This window comes from Protomyctophum bolini, assembly GCF_963924005.1.
Source record: "Protomyctophum bolini genome assembly, chromosome: 6".
In the NCBI taxonomy this organism is placed as follows: Eukaryota; Metazoa; Chordata; class Actinopteri; order Myctophiformes; family Myctophidae; genus Protomyctophum; species Protomyctophum bolini.
The window spans coordinates 49800084-49822583 of record NC_137867.1 but is presented as its reverse complement, the minus strand read 5'-3'; the positions used below and the strand labels follow the sequence as shown (position 1 = coordinate 49822583).

General features: G+C 47.8%; 1 protein-coding gene across 1 annotated transcript in view; it reads right to left on the bottom strand.

The window, feature by feature from the left end:
- Positions 1-10173: 10173 nt before the first annotated feature.
- LOC308317087 (synaptic vesicle glycoprotein 2C-like) overlaps positions 10174-22500 on the bottom strand; it is a gene marked incomplete at both ends in the record, with an annotated part of 40132 nt that continues 27805 nt past the window's right edge. The window contains 4 exons of the mRNA XM_080765878.1: positions 10174-10357; positions 12148-12307; positions 14219-14422; positions 22336-22469. Of these exons, the coding sequence (XP_080622004.1) occupies positions 10174-10357; positions 12148-12307; positions 14219-14422; positions 22336-22469 (682 nt within the window). The remainder of the gene's footprint in view (positions 10358-12147; positions 12308-14218; positions 14423-22335; positions 22470-22500) is intronic.

Below are 22500 nucleotides of genomic sequence, written 5' to 3'. Positions count from 1 at the left end.
AGCAACGATTTGTTTTGTTAAAAAATGTTACTTGACCTGAGCTGGATTCTACAGATGTCTTCTAAATCATGACAGTTTTCTGTTGAGCTGGATTCTACAGATGTCTTCTAAATCATGACAGTTTTCTGTTGAGCTGGATTCTACAGATGTCTTCTAAATCATGACAGTTTTATGTTGAGCTGGATTCTACAGATGTCTTCTAAATCATGACAGTTTTCTGTTGAGCTGGATTCTACAGAAGTCTTCTAAATCATGACAGTTTTATGATAAAACCTCATGTTTCTATGTCAGTGGTTCTCAAACATTTTCATGTCAAGGACCCCCAAAAATATATGAATTTGGCCGCCGACACGAAATCATATATATTCCAAATTTGCTCCACATTTTGACGATTTCAAAATAAATAGCAGATCTACAAGCTCGTAGTGCGGCACTCGGTGCCGCGCTACGAGCTTGTAGATCGGCTACTTATTACTCACTGCTCGGTGAGCGGTTCTTGTATTCTTCAATTAGTTTTTTGCTTTTTTTTTTGTTACTGAGGTTAAGTTTAACGTTGGATTTAACCGCACGTAGGCATAGTTTACTGAGGATAAGCTTAGGAATAAGGTTAGGATGAACTGTATAGTTTACTGAGGATAAGCTTAGGAATAAGGTTAGGATGAACTGTATAGTTTACTGAGGATAAGGTTAGGAATAAGGTTAGGATGAACTGTATAGTTTACTGAGGATAAGGTTAGGAATAAGGTTAGGATGAACTGCATAGTTTACTGAGGATAAGCTTAGGAATAAGGTTAGGATGAACTGTATAGTTTACTGAGGATAAGGTTAGGAATAAGGTTAGGATGAACTGTATAGTTTACTGAGGATAAGGTTAGGAATAAGGTTAGGATGAACTGCATAGTTTACTGAGGATAAGCTTAGGAATAAGGTTAGGATGAACTGTATAGTTTACTGAGGATAAGGTTAGGAATAAGGTTAGGATTAAGTGTTTAGACATAGTTTAATGAGGTTAAGGTTAGGAATAAGGTTAGGATTAAGTGTTTAGACATAGTTTAATGAGGTTAAGGTTAGGATTAAGTGTTTAGACATAGTTTAATGAGGTTAAGGTTAGGAATAAGGTTAGGATTAAGTGTTTAGACATAGTTTAATGAGGTTAAGGTTAGGAATAAGGTTAGGATTAAGTGTTTAGACATAGTTTAATGAGGTTAAGGTTAGGAATAAGGTTAGGATTAAGTGTTTAGACATAGTTTAATGAGGTTAAGGTTAGGAATAAGGTTAGGATTAAGTGTTTAGACATAGTTTAATGAGGTTAAGGTTAGGAATAAGGTTAGGATTAAGTGTTTAGACATAGTTTAATGAGGTTAAGGTTAGGAATAAGGTTAGGATTAAGTGTTTAGACATAGTTTAATGAGGTTAAGATTAGGCTGTTCGCCCGGCCGAGGCGACTGTGTTTTGAGGCGATCGAGCGCTCTGGAATTCTTGTGTTTGTGTTGAAAGGACTTTCAGACAGTGAATCATACTTGGAAATGTGATGTTTCGTAGTATGCTTCTCACATGAATGTGCACCGCAACAGTGCTGTGAAAATGGACCCCTCCCTGGGTCCATTTGGTTTCATTCTACACTCTCAAGAGTAGAATTATTGGTAAACATCTGCATTACTTAATTTACTAAATGTCATCAAACGGTGGTTCCGTGGCTCAGATGGGTCTGAGAGGCTAAATGTCATCAGACGGTGGTTCTGTGGCTCAGATGGGTCTGAGAGGCTAAATGTCATCACATGGTGGTTCCGTGGCTCAAATGGGTCTGAGAGGCTAAATGTCATCAAATGGTGGTTCCGTGGCTCAGATGGGTCTGAGAGGCTAAATGTCATCACATGGTGGTTCCGTGGCTCAAATGGGTCTGAGAGGCTAAATGTCATCAAATGGTGGTCCCGTGGCTCAAATGGGTCTGAGAGGCTAAATGTCATCAGATGGTGGTTCCGTGGCTCAAATGGGTCTGAGAGGCTAAATGTCATCACATGGTGGTTCCGTGGCTCAAATGGGTCTGAGAGGCTAAATGTCATCAAACTGTGGTTCCGTGGCTCAAATGGGTCTGAGAGGCTAAATGTCATCACATGGTGGTTCCGTGGCTCAAATGGGTCTGAGAGGCTAAATGTCATCACATTGTGGTTCTGTGGCTCAAATGGGTCTGAGAGGCTAAATGTCATCACATGGTGGTTCCGTGGCTCAAATGGGTCTGAGAGGCTAAATGTCATCACATTGTGGTTCTGTGGCTCAAATGGGTCTGAGAGGCTAAATGTCATCACATGGTGGTTCCGTGGCTCAAATGGGTCTGAGAGGCTAAATGTCATCACATTGTGGTTCCGTGGCTCAGATGCTGAATAAAGAAAAAATGGGCCTTGATGTGAAAGGGGTAGAATAGGACCAGGCCATTGAACAGCTGCCGATACGCAGGCTGGAATATGAAGAGACAACGTTACACGTTTCAGCTCCACAGACAGACGTTCTGTCTCTGTTTCTCTGCAGAATAACAGACAGATGTTCTGTCTGTTTCTCTGCAGAACAACAGACAGACGTTCTGTCTCCGTTTCTCTGCAGAACAACAGACAGATGTTCTGTCTGTTTCTCTGCAGAACAACAGACAGATGTTCTGTCTGTTTCTCTGCAGAACAACAGACAGACGTTCTGTCTCTGTTTCTCTGCAGAACAACAGACAGATGTTCTGTCTGTTTCTCTGCAGAATGAGACGAGGCTACGAAACACACAGCTGGACACAGGACAGGAAGACTGGAATTTCCTGTTGTGTAGGCGACAGGATGTCCACGTGCGCACGCACACGCGGGTGCGCACGCACGCACACGCGCACACACACACACACACACACACACACACACACACACACACACACACACACACACACACACACACACACGTCATGCACGCACGCCTGGATATAAATCTTCTGCCAGAGTGCTTATTACATAAACATTAAAAGAAATGCAAAGGTTCAGCAGGTGATATTTCTTTGTTAAAATAAGTGTTAACTATAGACTACCACTCTGACTCTATAGCACTACTAGTGTTTAGTAAATAAGTGTTAACTAGACTACCACTCTGACTCTATAGCACTACTAGTGTTTAGTAAATAAGTGTTATCTAATGTGATCCTGGGCTCTACACACCCTCCACCAACCTAGTCCCCATATATGGGGGACAAGGGGAGAGCAACGGACTTGAACTCATGCTTCCTTCATGCCTGAGTGTCCAAGTTGCTCCTTCACACCTGACAGGGGGGAGTTTCCCTGGTTGGACGTAGCGCGTGGAAGGAACACGTTATTCCAACCAGTTCCTTTCCCCTCCATGAGGCGCCCCGGCTGGCCAGGGGGAGGCAGTATAGAGACCAGGACTAACTGAGACTAAATAATTAGAGCAACAAGCTACTGAGTAGACCTTGATCTGTGTATGAAAACTGCGCCTCCTTTTGGTGGATAACTGTCGCCCTCTGCTGGCAATATTGGAGGAATACAGTAATACACCATGCAGTATTATGCACTTAAAAAGGGGATAGTTCATATAGTCCACCAGCCAATATCCTTCAGACCGGGTGTGGAGCAGAACCGGGTCCATGTAGAACCAAAGTTCTTCTGGTGGGAAACGGAACCGGGTCCATGTAGAACCAAAGTTCTTCTGGTGGGAAACGGAACCGGGTCCATGTAGAACCAAAGTTCTTCTGGTGGGAACCGGGTCTTATAGTGACCCCTTGTATCCAGTGTTGTCTTTGGCAGCAACATTTCTATTTTAGTTTCAGACAGTCACATTTTTAGTCACCTGGAATGTTTTAGTGTCAGTCTAGTTTTAGTCGACTAGATGTCATAGGATTTTAGTCGACTAAAATCTACAGTTGATTCAGTCGACTAGAATGTATCTTGTCGGGCCTTGATTTAGTCGTAATGGCTTACACGTGCTGAAAGAAACTGATAATAAAAAATACTTTAATAAAAATAAACGAAATGAAAGTCAGACCAGCACAGCTGTTTAAACCTCTTTTATTCAGTGAGTAGACCCCATGGGGCTTATCCGTAGTCGGGTTGTGGGGAGACAGAAATCCAACTATTATCAAATAATTGAAGTACTCGGAGGCACCCACTTTGAGAGTCCCTGCAGTACACAGTACAGTACACACAGTACAGCAGTATACTACAGTAGTACAGTAGTAGAGTACAGTACATACGTTTGAACACAGAGTACTACAGTCATTTATTTCACCACACTGGCATGCAGCCCGCTGCGCTCTGCACAACATCCAAAATGTCTGCCGTCCCGAGGGCGTCGTGGGAGCAAAAAAAACCCGCTGATCCATGAGCCCACGTCGCGTCACAGATTCAACACGTCGTGAGCTTGTAGATCTGTGATTTGACACCGTCGACTCGCACAACACTACGAGGGTAGTTTTCTTTTCAAGCGTCAAGCGGGATCGTGTAACGCGTGCGTGCACGACAAAAACGCACGCACGCACGGCCACGCACACACACACACACGTCACACATACACGCGCACACACACACATGCACACACACGCACGCACACACACGCACACACACACACACAGAGCTACGGAACGCTCACTTTTTAAACCCAGAAGAACTTTTAGTTTTGCACACAAACAGAAACGAGATCACACAGAGACAAACATGCAGGTAACAGTATACAGTATGCAGGTATGTGTATGTTTTATGTATGCAGGTAACGGTATACTAACGTCTTTTTACTGTAAAGGTGTTTGTGTTGTTTTTTTACTGCATGGTATATTTTTTCAGTTGAATTGTATTTCGCTGCTGTTCTGTGGAACCCATCGGCTGGGGGTCTGGAAACATGATGGAAACCATCCATCAAATGTCTCAGAATAAATGCATAACAAGGACATAAATGAGATGTGCTTGCAGAGAAAACAAAAATGCACCACACAACTCTCTGTGTGTGTGTGTGTGTCTCTGAGAAAACACATTATTAACATTATTAACATTATTATTATTATCGTTCACAACGTCAATGTGCTTAAAATCCCCAAATCTGTTTAAATACAGATATAAGCCAATGGAATTTTTTTTTTTTTTTTAAGTAAAGAATGGCATATTTTCTATTCATGAAGTCATCATATTCAGTCTTTCACTCAGACACACACACACACACACACACACACACACACACACACACACACACACACACAGGTTTGTTGACTGAGAGGCACGCCACTTTTAGAAAGGCTGTATGTTTGTTAGAAAGCACAGAGTTTAGCAAGGCAAGGCAAGACAGACAGACAGACAGACAGACAGACAGACAGACAGACAGACAGACAGACAGACAGACAGACAGACAGACAGACCCCTCACAGCTCAGTTATTATGATCAACTCAGTGTTTCTCAACCCTTCGAATGTGAAGGATATGCAAAGGAGACTCTGTGTTCGTGTCTCCATAGGGAACCACTGCTGCTGTGTCTCCATAGGGATCCACTGCTGCTTATCAAATGATTGACATCAAAACCATAACATAATTATATCCATGAATTCCAGTCTGCATTCATGGAATTCTGAGCAATTGATAGAAAGAAAACCATTATTTGGGTGAACTTTACTATCTCTTTACCTTGGCCATACTGCAGCATTGCTTGTTTTATTTTTTAATCATTTAATTAATGATGACATAAAATAATATATTGTACATTGCGGAATGCTTGTTTGGCACCAACATCAACCCGACAAAAAAATAGTAATTATTGCTAGAAATTAAAATGTTGACAGAAAATGTGTCCCCCATGAACTGCGTTTATTCTGTAGAGTTTCTGTTGTTTTTACTGTTTATTCTGTAGAGTTTCTGTTGTTTTTACTGTTTATTCTGTAGAGTTTCTGTTGTTTTTACTGTTTATTCTGTAGAGTTTCTGTTGTTTTTACTGTTTATTCTGTAGAGTTTTTGTGTTTTTACTGTTTATTCTGTAGAGTTTCTGTTGTTTTTACTGTTTATTCTGTAGAGTTTTTGTGTTTTTACTGTTTATTCTGTAGAGTTTCTGTTGTTTTTACTGTTTATTCTGTAGAGTTTCTGTTGTTTTTACTGTTTATTCTGTAGAGTTTCTGTTGTGTTTATACTGTTTATTCTGTAGAGTTTCTGTTGTTTTTACTGTTTATTCTGTAGAGTTTCTGTTGTGTTTTTACTGCGTTTATTAGTGGAGATGCAGGTGTAACGACATGGATGTCTAAACACATTTGTTCAACACAAATGCTGCGTTCAAGTTCAGGAGAACTTTATTCTCCTGAACGCTGCCTTCCTTCCAGCATGGCATGGAAAGGAGAGGAGGGGCATTTAGCATTTCTTTCACCATGCAGTAAACGCTGCATTCGTGTGTCTGGAGAGGGCAGTTTATTTTACAGACGGGTAAAAAGGGGGCAGGGGCTGAAGCCCCCTTTGATGTCTATGTGTGCACGTCCCTGGTGAGACTGGTAGAGCTGAAACCCCAACGATATAAAAACCAAAAAACTAAAAGTTACACTGAGACATTATGAATCAACATAGAAAATATACATCATGTACAAAGTAGATTCAACAGTAAATATTGAGTCCTGACCTTTTCCACGTGGAATCGGATCAGCACAGCTATAAGTTTTTTGCAGACTGACGCATTTTTTTTTCTTTTTTTTTTGAGAGAAAAAAGAACTGCGGAAGAAATGGCGAAAGATTGACGACAAACGCATCAATCTGCTAGGACCTTTAGATTGTGGAATTACTAAAATATACAGATTTGATTTTTTTGTTTGTTTTTTTTACAATCGCCAGAACCACAAAGAGAGAGTTCTGGTACCGGGACCAGAACCACATAGAGAGAGTTCTGGTACCGAGAGAGAGTTCTGGTACCGGGACCAGAACCACAAAGAGAGAGTTCTGGTACCAGGACCAGAACCACAAAGAGAGAGTTCTGGTACCAGGACCAGAACCACAAAGAGAGAGTTCTGGTACCAGGACCAGAACCACAAAGAGAGAGTTCTGGTACCAGGACCAGAACCACAAAGAGAGAGTTCTGGTACCAGGACCAGAACCACAAAGAGAGAGTTCTGGTACCGGGACCAGATTTGACTGAGGGGCTGCCACCATGCAACCTCCAGCTTTTCACCAGAGGAGAAAAACGGATTATTTTCTACCCAAAATGAGTTAATAGCACAGGCAGACTCTTCACATACTAGAGAATGTCTGAAATAAATGAGTTAACATCACAGGCAGACTCTTCACATACTAGAGCACGTCTGAAATAAATGTCAGAGCTGAAATTGACATGTAAATATGAAATAAATGCTTAAACATGGAGCTAGGTGTAACGTTAGAGTCTACAGAAGACATGTGAATATGAAATAAATGCTTAAACATGTAGCTAGGTGTAATGTTAGAGACCACAGAAGACATGTGAATATGAAATAAATGCTTAAACGTGTAGCTATAGGTGTAATGTTAGAGTCCACAGAAGACATGTGAATATGAAATAAATGCTTAAACATGTAGCTATAGGTGTAATGTTAGAGACCACAGAAGACATGTAAATATGAAATAAATGCTTAAACATGTAGCTAGGTGTAATGTTAGAGACCACAGAAGACATGTGAATATGAAATAAATGCTTAAACATGTAGCTATAGGTGTAATGTTAGAGTCCACAGAAGACATGTGAATATGAAATAAATGCTTAAACGTGTAGCTATAGGTGTAATGTTAGAGACCACAGAAGACATGTAAATATGAAATAAATGCTTAAACATGTAGCTAGGTGTAATGTTAGAGACCACAGAAGACATGTGAATATGAAATAAATGCTTAAACATGTAGCTATAGGTGTAATGTTAGAGACCACAGAAGACATGTAAATATGAAATAAATGCTTAAACATGTAGCTATAGGTGTAATGTTAGAGTCCACAGAAGACATGTGAATATGAAATAAATGCTTAAACATGTAGCTAGGTGTAATGTTAGAGACCACAGAAGACATGTGAATATGAAATAAATGCTTAAACATGTAGCTATAGGTGTAATGTTAGAGTCCACAGAAGACATGTGAATATGAAATAAATGCTTAAACGTGTAGCTATAGGTGTAATGTTAGAGACCACAGAAGACATGTAAATATGAAATAAATGCTTAAACATGTAGCTAGGTGTAATGTTAGAGACCACAGAAGACATGTGAATATGAAATAAATGCTTAAACATGTAGCTATAGGTGTAATGTTAGAGACCACAGAAGACATGTAAATATGAAACAAATGCTTAAACATGTAGCTATAGGTGTAATGTTAGAGACAACAGAAGACATGTGAATATGAAATAAATGCTTAAACATGTAGCTATAGGTGTAATGTTAGAGACCACAGAAGACATGTAAATATGAAATAAATGCTTAAACATGTAGCTAGGTGTAATGTTAGAGTCCAAAGAAGTGAACCTTTCAGGTTTCTCTGCAAGACATTACTCTCTAAGCCATATCTCCAAAACCGGTGGGTCAAACTGAGCAACCAATATGTCAATTTGAAGCTATGATTCCCTGCTTTCATATGACGTGAAAAACAAAGAAAAACATGACAAAACAAAATCCAATGGCAGCCCCTCGGTCAAACTTGGTCACAAGTGACCAATGAAATTCACTGTACTCTCTGCATCCATACCATTATGTAAACATGTTAAATTCATATTCCATATTCATGCTGTATTTATACTCCAAAGTAAAACATCGACCCGAACTCTTAGAATTAGAACGATTCACCACATCTTATAGCAGCGATGCCATTTGGTGTTTGTTCGCCTCAATCAAGGAATTTTAATAATTTAGTTAAATAGAAACCAAGGTGTGTATATATATATATATATATATATATATATATATATATATATATAATATATATACTAATGTAACTAATGTTACTTTATCTCGTACAGTATGCACATCTTTGGAGTTAGAAATAACTTATACTATTTATTTATTTATAATTTAGTATTATGTCCGTGTAAGAGAAAAATGGCTGCCACGTTAATATGTTCAATGTAAACACGGAGGTGTTTTTATACATTTTGATGTGCTAATTACATGTGATGTGTTTACATGTTTTACATTGTGAGACTGTTTTCTTTTTACATCATGTGCTTTACATGTTTTACATTGTGAGACTGTTTTTTATCATGTGCTTTACATGTTTTACATTGTGAGACTGTTTTTTATCATGTGCTTTACATGTTTTACATTGTGAGACTGTTTTCTTTTACATCATGTGCTTTACATGTTTTACATTGTGAGACTGTTTTTTTTACATGTGCTTTGCTTTACATGTGCTTTGCTTTACATGTGATTATCCCCATATATGGAACATCTCTCTCCACTATGTCACTCCGAGATGAGGTTCCACTGCAGGCTGTACTCTGAAGAGTATACCGGAAAACCAATTCTGGGAAGTCTTTAAAACATGGAACTGGCCGACTAAAGAAGATATGTAAACGCCTGTTTCAAGTCAACCCGTCAGTTAGGTTTCTTCTTCTTCTTGCCTGCATGTTATAAAATCAAACATCCGAGAGCACGTATAGGGATATATTATACCCGACCGTTACTTTGTGGATACGATGTGCGGGGGAAACATATTGGCCCGGTGTCACGCTCTGCCGGAACACCAGGGGGCAGTGAAACGTCATCTGGGGACACGTTATGGTTCCATGTGTGTCAACATGTGATGCGAGTCGAGTTGTTTGACATGAAAATGGTCAACGTGAATATTCTCACCAGCGTGACCTCCTCCCGTATTTTAATACCACCCACACTAGAACGGTATAACGCCCAAATAATCGATTCCGCAACGCGTCGCAATTGGGCCGTGCACGGTTCTGCTTCCAGATGACTGGACCGTGTGCCGTCACGGTGGCGTACCGACAGGGACCCACCGGGACCCACCGGGACGTAAACAATCATCTTTTCCCGTCAGTGCCGTGGGACGTCGCGGGTAACCCCCCCCCCCTCCCCCCCTGCCCCCACCCTAAACGTCAGAGAGTGCCGCGTCATGGTGAGATAATCCGTCTCGGCCGTGAGAAAGCGTTGGTCAGATGTGTTTGTGTGAGGTGTTTAAAAAAAACAAAAAAAAAAACATTAGCACGTGGTTACATTAGCACGTTAGCGCGCGTGTCGGGCAGGCGGAGCCCCACCAGGCCGCCGCCCACCAGCACGGCGGACGCCAGCAGGATGGGGATGGCCTTGGTGACGCCCGACAGAGAGCCGAAGATCAGGTTGCCCAGAACGGCGGCCAGCTTGCACATGGCGTTGCAGAACCCGAAGCCCGTTCCCCTGAGAGATGGGACAAAACCACATGTTACAGAAGGAACCGAAGCCCGTTCCCCTGAGAGATGGGACAAAACCACATGTTACAGAAGGACCCGAAGCCCGTTCCCCTGAGAGATGGGACAAAACCACATGTTACAGAATGACCCGAAGCCCGTTCCCCTGACAGATGGGACAAAACCATATGTTACAGAAGGACCCGAAGCCCGTTCCCCTGAGAGATGGGACAGTTACAGAAGAACCCGAAGCCCGTTCCCCTGACAGATGGGACAGTTACAGAAGAACCCGAAGCCCGTTCCCCTGAGAGATGGGACAGTTACAGAAGAACCCGAAGCCCGTTCCCCTGACAGATGGGACAATAAGGTGTGCATATGGCCAATAAGATGGCAGCGGTGTGCATATATGGTCAATTCTCCTGAATGTTGCCTATTTTGGGGACACGACGTGGAGAGACAGAGAGGGAGCATTTGCATTCCATTCACCATGGTAACCATGGTAACTGCTGCATTGCAAGCAGTCATTTCGTTTTGCACAATAAAAAACGGCCATAGCCGTCAGCACAAATGTGTTTAGGTCAGCACATTGTGCAATGGCTGTTTTTTTAGCCCAAGAAATGTTTTTCGTGCAAAACGGAAATTACTGCTTGCAATGGATTCAGAATCGTAGAAAACAAAAATTAGTTCGTCCCGTCATTGCGAACGCAGTGAGCACTTACTATGAGACCTAGCAGATCATGTCTGTCTGTCCGTGTGTCCGTGTGTCTGTCCCGCTATCCAAATATGGAGTGTGTTGCATCAGCAATCACTCAGCTCCATATATGGGCACAAAAGGGGCCAGGTACACTCAGCTCCATACATGGGCACAAAAGGGGCCAGGTCCACTCAGCTCCATATATGGGCACAAAAGGGGCCAGGTCCACATATACAGTAACAGCGGGACAGACAGACAGACAGACAGACAGACAGACAGACAGACAGACAGACAGACAGACAGACAGACAGACAGACAGACAGACAGACAGACAGACAGACAGACATGATCTGCAGGGTCTCAGCTGCGTTCGCTTCCCGCGTTTGCGCGTCTTACTGGTAATATGCTAGTTAAAGTAGAATCCAAAATGTGCCTGCATAAATGTTGTTAAATGAACGGCAGCCCAAGTGTCACAGAGTTTCCCCGAGGGACTTGGGTTGGAACACATTGATAGGTGAATCAATGCTGGTAGCCATCTAGCCATCGGATGTGGTCATGCCGTAAAATTAATACATTTTGGTTAAGTGTTCAAAGTGAGTTATTGAACGTTTTTGAGATCAGGATACAGTTAAACCCTGTGAACTTGGTACTGGGCTTAGACTTAAGGGGCTGTATTTTGCGTACCAGGTCATATTACTTAACTTAAGACCTGGAGGCGTGGTCAATGCTCTCACTAGTGTTTAGGGGCTAGGGGTTGGTACCTCCTGTCTGTAGGGTAGATCTTGGGGCTAGTGTTTAGGGGCTAGTGTTTAGGGGCTAGGGGTCAGTACCTCCTGTCTGTAGGGTAGATCTAGGGGCTAGTGTTTAGGGGCTAGGGGTCAGTACCTCCTGTCTGTAGGGTAGATCTAGGGGCTAGTGTTTAGGGGCTAGGGGTTGGTACCTCCTGTCTGTAGGGTAGATCTTGGGGCTAGTGATTAGGGGCTAGTGTTTAGGGGCTAGTTTTTAGGGGCTAGGGGTCAGTACCTCCTGTCTGTAGGGTAGATCTTGGGGCTAGTGATTAGGGGCTAGTCTTTAGGGGCTAGTGTTTAGGGGCTAGGGGTCAGTACCTCCTGTCTGTAGGGTAGATCTCGGCGGTAACAACGTCCAGGGAGTTCCAGGCGGAGATGCTCAGGCCGTTGTAAAGACACAACATGGAGATCATCATCGACTCGCTGGTCCCGAACCACAGGAAGAAGCAGCTGATCCCCGACAGCACCATGCTGCCCCCTGGTGGAGACATTACCACATTACTATAGTACGGGTAATATAAATACTAAAATAGTAATAATCAATCAATAGTCGTAGTTCTGAGCCTACCTTCTCTATCAGCAGTAAGTATCTGTTATCTGGACTAGTTGAAGTGTATGATCCAGCTTTTCCTGGTTTATATTGTTTAATAATAGTTTTCAAATGTTCTAGTATTAAAAAATCCAAGTAACTTTGGGGGAAAGAAATCGCGACAAAATATAGTAAATAGTCGCGGAATATAATTATGAATCGTGATATGAATCAAATCGGTATCATATCAAATCGTGAATCGTCCCCCAAGTAGTAATAAATTAAGAATATTGACCTAGCATCCTGAGACGTCCTATCTCCCTCAGCACTAACCTAGCATCCTGAGACGTCCTATCTCCCTCAGCACTAACCTAGCATCCTGAGACGTCCTATCTCCCTCAGCACTAACCTAGCATCCTGAGACGTCCTATCTCCATCAGCACTAACCTAGCATCCTGAGACGTCCTATCTCCCTCAGCACTAACCTAGCATCCTGAGACGTCATATCTCCATCAGCACTAACCTAGCATCCTGAGACGTCCTATCTCCCTCAGCACTAACCTAGCATCCTGAGACGTCCTATCTCCCTCAGCACTAACCTAGCATCCTGAGACGTCCTATCTCCCTCAGCACTAACCTAGCATCCTGAGACGTCCTATCTCCATCAGCACTAACCTAGCATCCTGAGACGTCCTATCTCCCTCAGCACTAACCTAGCATCCTGAGACGTCATATCTCCATCAGCACTAACCTAGCATCCTGAGACGTCCTATCTCCCTCAGCACTAACCTAGCATCCTGAGACGTCATATCTCCATCAGCACTAACCTAGCATCCTGAGACGTCCTATCTCCCTCAGCACTAACCTAGCATCCTGAGACGTCCTATCTTGTCCATCAGCACTAACCTAGCATCCTGAGACGTCCTATCTCCCTCAGCACTAACCTAGCATCCTGAGACGTCCTATCTCCATCAGCACTAACCTAGCATCCTGAGACGTCCTATCTCCATCAGCACTAACCTAGCATCCTGAGAGGTCCTATCTCCCTCAGCACTAACCTAGCATCCGGAGACGTCCTATCTCCCTCAGCACTAACCTAGCATCCTGAGACGTCCTATCTTGTCCATCAGCACTAACCTAGCATCCTGAGACGTCCTATCTTGTCCATGAGCACTAACCTAGCATCCTGAGACGTCCTATCTCCATCAGCACTAACCTAGCATCCTGAGACGTCCTATCTTGTCCATCAGCACTAACCTAGCATCCTGAGACGTCCTATCTTGTCCATCAGCACTAACCTAGCATCCTGAGACGTCCTATCTTGTCCATCAGCACTAACCTAGCATCCTGAGACGTCCTATCTTGTCCATCAGCACTAACCTAGCATCCTGAGACGTCCTATCTTGTCCATCAGCACTAACCTAGCATCCTGAGTCGTCCTATCTCCCTCAGCACTAACCTAGCATCCTGAGAGTTCATATCTCCATCAGCACTAACCTAGCATCCTGAGACGTCCTATCTTGTCCCTCAGCACTAACCTAGCATCCTGAGAGTTCATATCTCCATCAGCACTAACCTAGCATCCTGAGACGTCCTATATTGTCCCTCAGCACTAACCTAGCATCCTGAGACGTCCTATCTTGTCCATCAGCACTAACCTAGCATCCTGAGACGTCCTATCTTGTCCATGAGCACTAACCTAGCATCCTGAGACGTCCTATCTTGTCCATCATCACTAACCTAGCATCCGGAGACGTCCTATCTTGTCCATCAGCACTAACCTAGCATCCTGAGACGTCCTATCTCCATCAGCACTAACCTAGCATCCTGAGACGTCCTATCTTGTCCATCAGCACTAACCTAGCATCCTGAGACGTCCTATCTTGTCCATCAGCAGGGCAGAGACGATGTTTCCTGGCAACACGGCGAGCGTTCCCAGGAAGTTGATGAAGTACACCCAGTAGGCCGAGTAGTCGTCGTCGAACTGCATCTGACATCCTGTCTTGTTGTGATGGAACGAACTGGTGATGATCCGCGAGTTGGTCAACTTCCTGTCGTCAATGTCTGAGAGAGAGAGAGAGAGAGAGAGCGAGAGAGAGCGAGAGATCAATCCTGGAGATGATATGATATGATATGTGTGGAGTCTGTCAGGTCTCACCTCAGGGGGAGGGGCGAGTTACCATTACAACCAGGCACGCCCATGGCCGGGTCATAGACTCAGTGTATTATCCCAGAGCAATTCTAAATCAGCTGCGCCTCATTCCGGCCGCCGCCCTGGTTAGCAATTAAGGACAGCCGCAGCCTGTCAGCCGCGCCCTTTATAAACAGCCTGCGCACCTAGCAGTATCAGATCCCTGCTACACACAGACGCTCGCGCAGCATATGCCGTCCACTCGGCGTTGGATGGTAAGTCCACACTCCTCTCACTTATGGACTCTCACGTATGGACTATGTTTATTGTTTGATTGTTTGTATCACCACTCAATTGCTCTCTTATATTCTCACATCACCAGGCGTGTAGGAGTGGGGCTGGAAGCACACGCAGGAGCGTGTGCCCCCCATAGACAAGTATACACGGAGAGCCGCATGCATACTGGAGACCCACCTGGCTCGTATCGGGGACGAGTGCGGAAGACGGGACCCCCGTATGGAAACGGCAGCCCCACAGCTCCATAAGGTCGCAGTAAGACAAACCGTTCACTATCTATCACCCGTGTTATTAAGAAGAGGCACTCATAGTGGCAAATGAGCAGCTAAGGATAATAACGAAGATTGTGAATGAAGGAAGTCACCCTGTCGATGCTAAATGAAGACTGTGAATGAAGAGTGTCACCGTGGTGTTGTACACTGAAGATTGTTGAATGAAGATAACCCCGTAGAGACTAATGGAAGCTAGCAGGCTCTAGATAAAGTGTCACGTACACCCTGTGAAAGAAGACAGGCCCGTGTTATGTTTATTTCACCCTTGAAGAGACTTTAAGTTGGCTTGCGCCGCCAGGCCCGGTGAAAGAAGACCGTTAGAAACTAGAGCGCTTACTTTGTGTTAACCCCCTGACTGCCGTTGTCGTACCGACACGGCCACCCAGTAGATAGAGAGAAATAAGAATATAAATGCTTGTGTATCTTCCTGTTGGCCGAGCCTAAGGGGCCCTCCGTACCATCCCCGCCCGGTACCATACCAAGTACTTTTACTCTAATTACTCACCACCCCGTATCCGAGTACTTCTACTCTAAAGTACTCTTCTGTGCCTTGTGGATAGAGAAAGATACGCACCCCCTTACCTACCTCCGGGGGAGCCCCCTGGCCTCCTCTGGAACCTGGAAAAGAAGAAGAGAAAGAGTTATACAAAGGTCCAGTTGGTAGACTGCCTAGACCGGGTGTCTCAGGCCCCAACTTTGTACTTACCTTGTGCTCTGACCGTATGCTAACATCCCCTCTCATCCTCTGCAGTGACGACTCCCGCCTCGGAGCCGGGACCTCATGCAAAGAATATTACTGTCTGAGTTCTGTTTGTGAAAACTGACTTTGTTTGAACCTGTTGGAGAAATAAAGCAAGGGGCGCCATCGTGTGTCTAACCCCTGAAACTGCACTCTGAGTTGTATTTCCCACCCGACCTCCCACATATGGTGGAGAATGTGGGTATTCATCTGATCTCAACCACCGCCTAAACATGGCCAGCCCCGAATTGGCCGCCCTTCTCCGAAGTCAGACTGAACTACAGAACGCTGTGCGTGAAGTTGTCCGCAGGCTAGACCGACACGGTGATGTCCCTAGGACCCCCAACGCCGTCCTCTCCAAGCAGACCCCCGAGGATGACATCGAGGCGTACCTCGAACTCTTCGAACGCACCGCCGACCGCGAGCAGTGGCCCGCCGCCGACTGGGCCGGCATACTGGCGCCCTACCTCTCGGGAGAGGCTCAACGCGCATGTCGGGACCTTCCCGCCAGAGACGCTCGAGACTACGAGACGCTGAAGGCCGCCATCTTGTCCACCCTCGGCTACAGCCTGCCCGCCCGGGCCCAGCGGTACCACATGTGGGCCTATCAGCAGGCCCAGCCCCCTCGCGCTCAGGTCGCCGACCTCTACCGCCTGACGCAGAGCTGGCTGACCACGGGCGGAGAGACCCCGTGGATTGAGAGATTAGTCATAGACCGGTGTGTCCGTGCCCTGCCATCCGACGCCAAGAAATATGTTGCCCGAGTCAGCCCCACATCCGTGGACGCCCTGATCGCCCTCCTGGAGAACCACCACGTCTGCTCGGATATGCTCCGCCAGACCAAGAGCGACGCCGTCCCCAAGACAGACGACCGCCGAGACCGACGCCGACCAGCCCCGCCGACCCCGCCGGCCCCGGTCCGGCCCCGTGCCTCCGGCCCCCCCGACCGCAGCCCGCGGATCCGCAGGTGCTACGTCTGTAATCGGGAGGACCACCTGTCCTGGGCCTGCCCAGAGCGGCCCCCCGGCCCCGATGTCTCCATGCCCTCCGCGGACAGCATGAGAGGGCCCCGCCCCTGCCTCCACACCGGAAGTGAGAGCCGACGACAGACCACCCTCCCCGTCCGGGTTGATGGGACCGACACCCATGCCTTGCTGGACTCAGGCAGCGTGGTGACGCTGGTCCGGGGTGACCTCGCCTCCGCCACCAATGGACCCACCATCCCGGTCACGTGTGTCCACGGAGATGTCCGGCGGTACCCCGTCGCCCACGTGACCGTACAGACCCCCTGTGGCTCCGCGTTGGTCGCCGCCGGAGTGGTCCCCGAACTCCCCGTCCCGCTCTTGATCGGAACGGACTGTCCGCTGTTCGAGAAATACTGGAACCCGGGACGACGAGGGCCCCCCAGGACGCGGCGCCGCCGACGCCGCCGAAGTAGCGTACCCCTCGTCGCCTGCCCCGCCCTCCGCGAAGACGGGACCTCGTCCACCAGCAGCGGCCGAGGAAGTCCCCAGCCAGAACCCGGGCCGGAAGAAGCGGAGGCCTCCGACGCAGACGACACGCCGGCCCTCGGTGAAGACCCCTTCCTAGAGTTCCCCAGAATAGACGCGCCGCCCCCCCGGCGGCAAGGATCGTTCGCCACCGCTCAGTGGGCCGACCCCAACCTGGCTGGCGCCAGGCGGAACGTCGTGGCCGTCGACGGGAAGCTGAACCCGGGGGTGAGTGAGAAACCTTTCCCACACTTCTTCGTCCAACACGACTTGCTGTACCGCGCTTGCAAGGACCCCGCTGGGGAGGTCGTCGAACAATTACTCGTCCCCAAACCGTATGTGTCCCGAGTAATGTATCTCGCCCACTCCCACCAGTTAGGGGCCCACCTGGCCGTACAAAAGACTTACGACCGGGTCGCCGCCCGCTTCTATTGGCCAGGCGTTAAGAAGGCCATTGAGGAGTTTTGCCGCTCCTGTGCCGAGTGTCAGCTAACCGCCCCCCGCGGCGTGCCCCATAGCCCCCTAATTCCAATGCCAATTATCGATGTACCGTTCTCCCGTATCGCCATGGATATTGTCGGACCCCTCCCTAAGTCCGCCCGGGGCCACCGGTACATCCTAGTCATCATGGATTATGCGACGCGCTATCCGGAGGCCATCCCCCTCCGCACCGCCAACGCCCGGGCCATCGCCCACGAGCTGCTGATGCTATTCAGCCACGTCGGCATAGCGGACGAAATCCTGACCGACCAGGGCACGTGCTTCATGTCCAGAGTCCTAGCATCCCTGTATAAATGGCTGAAGGTCAAGCGTATACGGACCTCCGCCTACCACCCTGAGACGGATGGTTTGGTCGAACGGTTCAACCAAACGCTAAAGAAAATGTTAAAACGCGTCACGGAAGAGGACGCCAAAGACTGGGACCGCCTCATCCCGTTTGTACTCTTCGCCATTCGCGAAGTACCCCAAGCGTCAACCGGGTTTTCGCCCTTTGAGCTCCTGTACGGGAGGAAACCGCGTGGCCTCCTCGACCTGGCTAAAGAAGCCTGGGAGAGCCAGCCGTCCCCCCTCCGCAGCGTCATCGAACACGTCGACGCGCTCCAGGAGCGCGCCAAACGCATCTGGCCCATCGTAAGAGAGCACATGGCCGCAGCCCAGACGGCCCAGGCGCGCACCTACAATAAGGGTGCCAAGATCCGAGAGTTCGCCCCCGGCGATAAAGTGCTGGTGTTGGTCCCCACCAGCGAATGTAAGTTCCTGGCCCGATGGAAGGGCCCATATGAAGTCGTAGAGAGGAAAGGAGACGTGAACTACCGGGTGAGTCAGCCAGGTAGAAGACGCGGACACCAGATCTACCACGTGAACATACTGAAACGGTGGCATACGCCGGAGGAAGTGCCCCTACCCGCTTTAGTAACCTTTGTCTCCCCGCAGGCCCCGGCCGTGGCCCTTGGTGAGGATCTGACGCCCCAGCAGACACAGGACTTGCGGGAGCTACTCGATCGGAACCGCGACGTATTCTCAGAGTTACCGGGCCACACCTCCGTGCTAAAGCATGACATCGACACCCCTAACGGCCAGGTAGTGAGACTACGGCCGTACCGGATCCCGGAGGCACGAAGGAAGGCAATCAGAGAAGAGGTCCAGAAGATGCTCGAGCTGGGGGTCATCGAGGAGTCCCACAGTGCCTGGTCGAGCCCGATCGTGATTGTCCCCAAACCCGACGGCACACTCCGCTTCTGCAATGATTTCCGGAAGTTAAATGAGATCTCCGTGTTCGACGCGTATCCCATGGCCCGCGTCGATGAGCTGATTGACCGGCTGGGGCCCGCCCGGTTCATCAGTACCCTCGACCTGACTAAAGGGTACTGGCAGGTTCCCCTCACGGAGAGAGCCAAGCAGAAGACGGCCTTCATCACTCCCGATGGACTCTTCCAGTACCGAGTGATGCCCTTCGGAGTACACGGGGCCCCCGCCACGTTCCAACGGCTGATGGACCGGATACTGCGACCCCACCAGGCCTTCGCGGCGGCCTACCTGGACGATGTAATCATCCACAGCGCCACCTGGGGACAGCACCTGGAGCGGGTCGACACAGTCCTAGCCACCCTACGGGCGGCCGGCCTGACCGCCAACGCAAAGAAGTGCCGCATTGGTTGGACCGAGACGGACTACCTCGGCTACACCATCGGCCGAGGGTGCATCCGACCACAGACGAGGAAGGTGGAGAAGATCCAGACCTGGCCACGCCCGGTGACCAAGAAGCAGGTCAAGTCCTTCCTCGGCCTGATCGCCTATTACCAGAAGTTCGTCCAGAACTTCGCCACGATCGCGGCCCCCCTCCACGACTTGACCAAGAAGAACCTTCCCCACCACGTCCAGTGGACGGACGAGGCGGACGAAGCCTTCCGCACGTTGAAGACCGCCCTGTGCAGCGAGCCGGTGCTCGTGGCGCCGGACTTCACAAGGCCCTTCATCCTCGCCACGGATGCGTCCAACACCGGGGTCGGCGCTGTCCTGTCCCAGCCGCTAGACGGAGATGAGCATCCCGTACTGTACATCAGCAGGAAGCTGCTGAAGCACGAGCGTAACTACTCCACTGTCGAGAAGGAGTGCCTGGCCGTGAAATGGGCCATCCATCACCTCCGGTACTACTTATGGGGCAGACAGTTCACCCTCGTGACCGACCACGCGCCACTCAAGTGGATGGCGGCGAACAAAGACCGCAACGACCGTGTCACCCGCTGGTTCGTCGAGCTCCAGAGCTACAAGTTCGAGATAGAGCACCGGCCCGGGACCAAGATGAAACACGCGGACGCGCTCTCAAGACTGTACGAAGACGAGGGAAGTAGTCAAGCTCCTTGCGGTAGCAAGAAACTTAGGGGGGGGAGTGTGTGGAGTCTGTCAGGTCTCACCTCAGGGGGAGGGGCGAGTTACCATTACAACCAGGCACGCCCATGGCCGGGTCATAGACTCAGTGTATTATCCCAGAGCAATTCTAAATCAGCTGCGCCTCATTCCGGCCGCCGCCCTGGTTAGCAATTAAGGACAGCCGCAGCCTGTCAGCCGCGCCCTTTATAAACAGCCTGCGCACCTAGCAGTATCAGATCCCTGCTACACACAGACGCTCGCGCAGCATATGCCGTCCACTCGGCGTTGGATGGTAAGTCCACACTCCTCTCACTTATGGACTCTCACGTATGGACTATGTTTATTGTTTGATTGTTTGTATCACCACTCAATTGCTCTCTTATATTCTCACATCACCAGGCGTGTAGGAGTGGGGCTGGAAGCACACGCAGGAGCGTGTGCCCCCCATAGACAAGTATACACGGAGAGCCGCATGCATACTGGAGACCCACCTGGCTCGTATCGGGGACGAGTGCGGAAGACGGGACCCCCGTATGGAAACGGCAGCCCCACAGCTCCATAAGGTCGCAGTAAGACAAACCGTTCACTATCTATCACCCGTGTTATTAAGAAGAGGCACTCATAGTGGCAAATGAGCAGCTAAGGATAATAACGAAGATTGTGAATGAAGGAAGTCACCCTGTCGATGCTAAATGAAGACTGTGAATGAAGAGTGTCACCGTGGTGTTGTACACTGAAGATTGTTGAATGAAGATAACCCCGTAGAGACTAATGGAAGCTAGCAGGCTCTAGATAAAGTGTCACGTACACCCTGTGAAAGAAGACAGGCCCGTGTTATGTTTATTTCACCCTTGAAGAGACTTTAAGTTGGCTTGCGCCGCCAGGCCCGGTGAAAGAAGACCGTTAGAAACTAGAGCGCTTACTTTGTGTTAACCCCCTGACTGCCGTTGTCGTACCGACACGGCCACCCAGTAGATAGAGAGAAATAAGAATATAAATGCTTGTGTATCTTCCTGTTGGCCGAGCCTAAGGGGCCCTCCGTACCATCCCCGCCCGGTACCATACCAAGTACTTTTACTCTAATTACTCACCACCCCGTATCCGAGTACTTCTACTCTAAAGTACTCTTCTGTGCCTTGTGGATAGAGAAAGATACGCACCCCCTTACCTACCTCCGGGGGAGCCCCCTGGCCTCCTCTGGAACCTGGAAAAGAAGAAGAGAAAGAGTTATACAAAGGTCCAGTTGGTAGACTGCCTAGACCGGGTGTCTCAGGCCCCAACTTTGTACTTACCTTGTGCTCTGACCGTATGCTAACATCCCCTCTCATCCTCTGCAGTGACGACTCCCGCCTCGGAGCCGGGACCTCATGCAAAGAATATTACTGTCTGAGTTCTGTTTGTGAAAACTGACTTTGTTTGAACCTGTTGGAGAAATAAAGCAAGGGGCGCCATCGTGTGTCTAACCCCTGAAACTGCACTCTGAGTTGTATTTCCCACCCGACCTCCCACATATGATATAGTACTTTATTGTCAGTTCACACTGAAATTTGTCTTGCGACAGAGCAGCCAAGTATGCAGAACACACATATACAAAACACAAAGAACAAGACAATTTACATACATGAAGACATGAGCAATATCCACCGCTTAGATTATCCTGTGGCTACTACATCTCCTGATTAAGCCTCAAGGTCGACTGGTAGACAAAGGACCTCTTTAGTCTGACCTTGTTGTATGCTGGTACACCATATCTCCTTCCTGAAGGTAGCAACCTATATTCTCTATACAACACATGCTTAGTATTAGAGGTGATATTCCTTGCTAACCTTAGGATGCTGTTATCATATGTGGATGTATAAAGTTTCTGAAGTTGTTGTCCAACAATCTTTGAACAAATGTTCAGTTGTTGCAGCAGTTGTGACAACAACTGAACATTGAGATGGTCAACTGTTGTGACGAAAACAGAGTTGAGCCAGGAGGCAAAGCTCTCTGTCTAACGAGCAATCTTCGTTCCTACTCTCACCTTATATGGTCAGCTGACCATATAACCGTCTTCTTTGACATGTTGTTCTGACCTGTGTTGTAGAATAACATGTTGTTCTGACCTGTGACCTGCGACCTCTGACCTGTGTTGTAGAATAACATGTTGTTCTGACCTGTGACCTGTGACCTCTGACCTGTGTTGTAGAAGAAGGAATCCACGAAGGTGCAGTTCTTGAAGTAGGAGTCGATGGCGGTGACGTCCTCGAAGTAACAGTTCTGGAAGGTGGAGTCGACGAACGTCATGGCCTTAAACTTCATGCCGATGAACCTGAGGAGGGGGGAGGGGGGGAGGAGAGGGG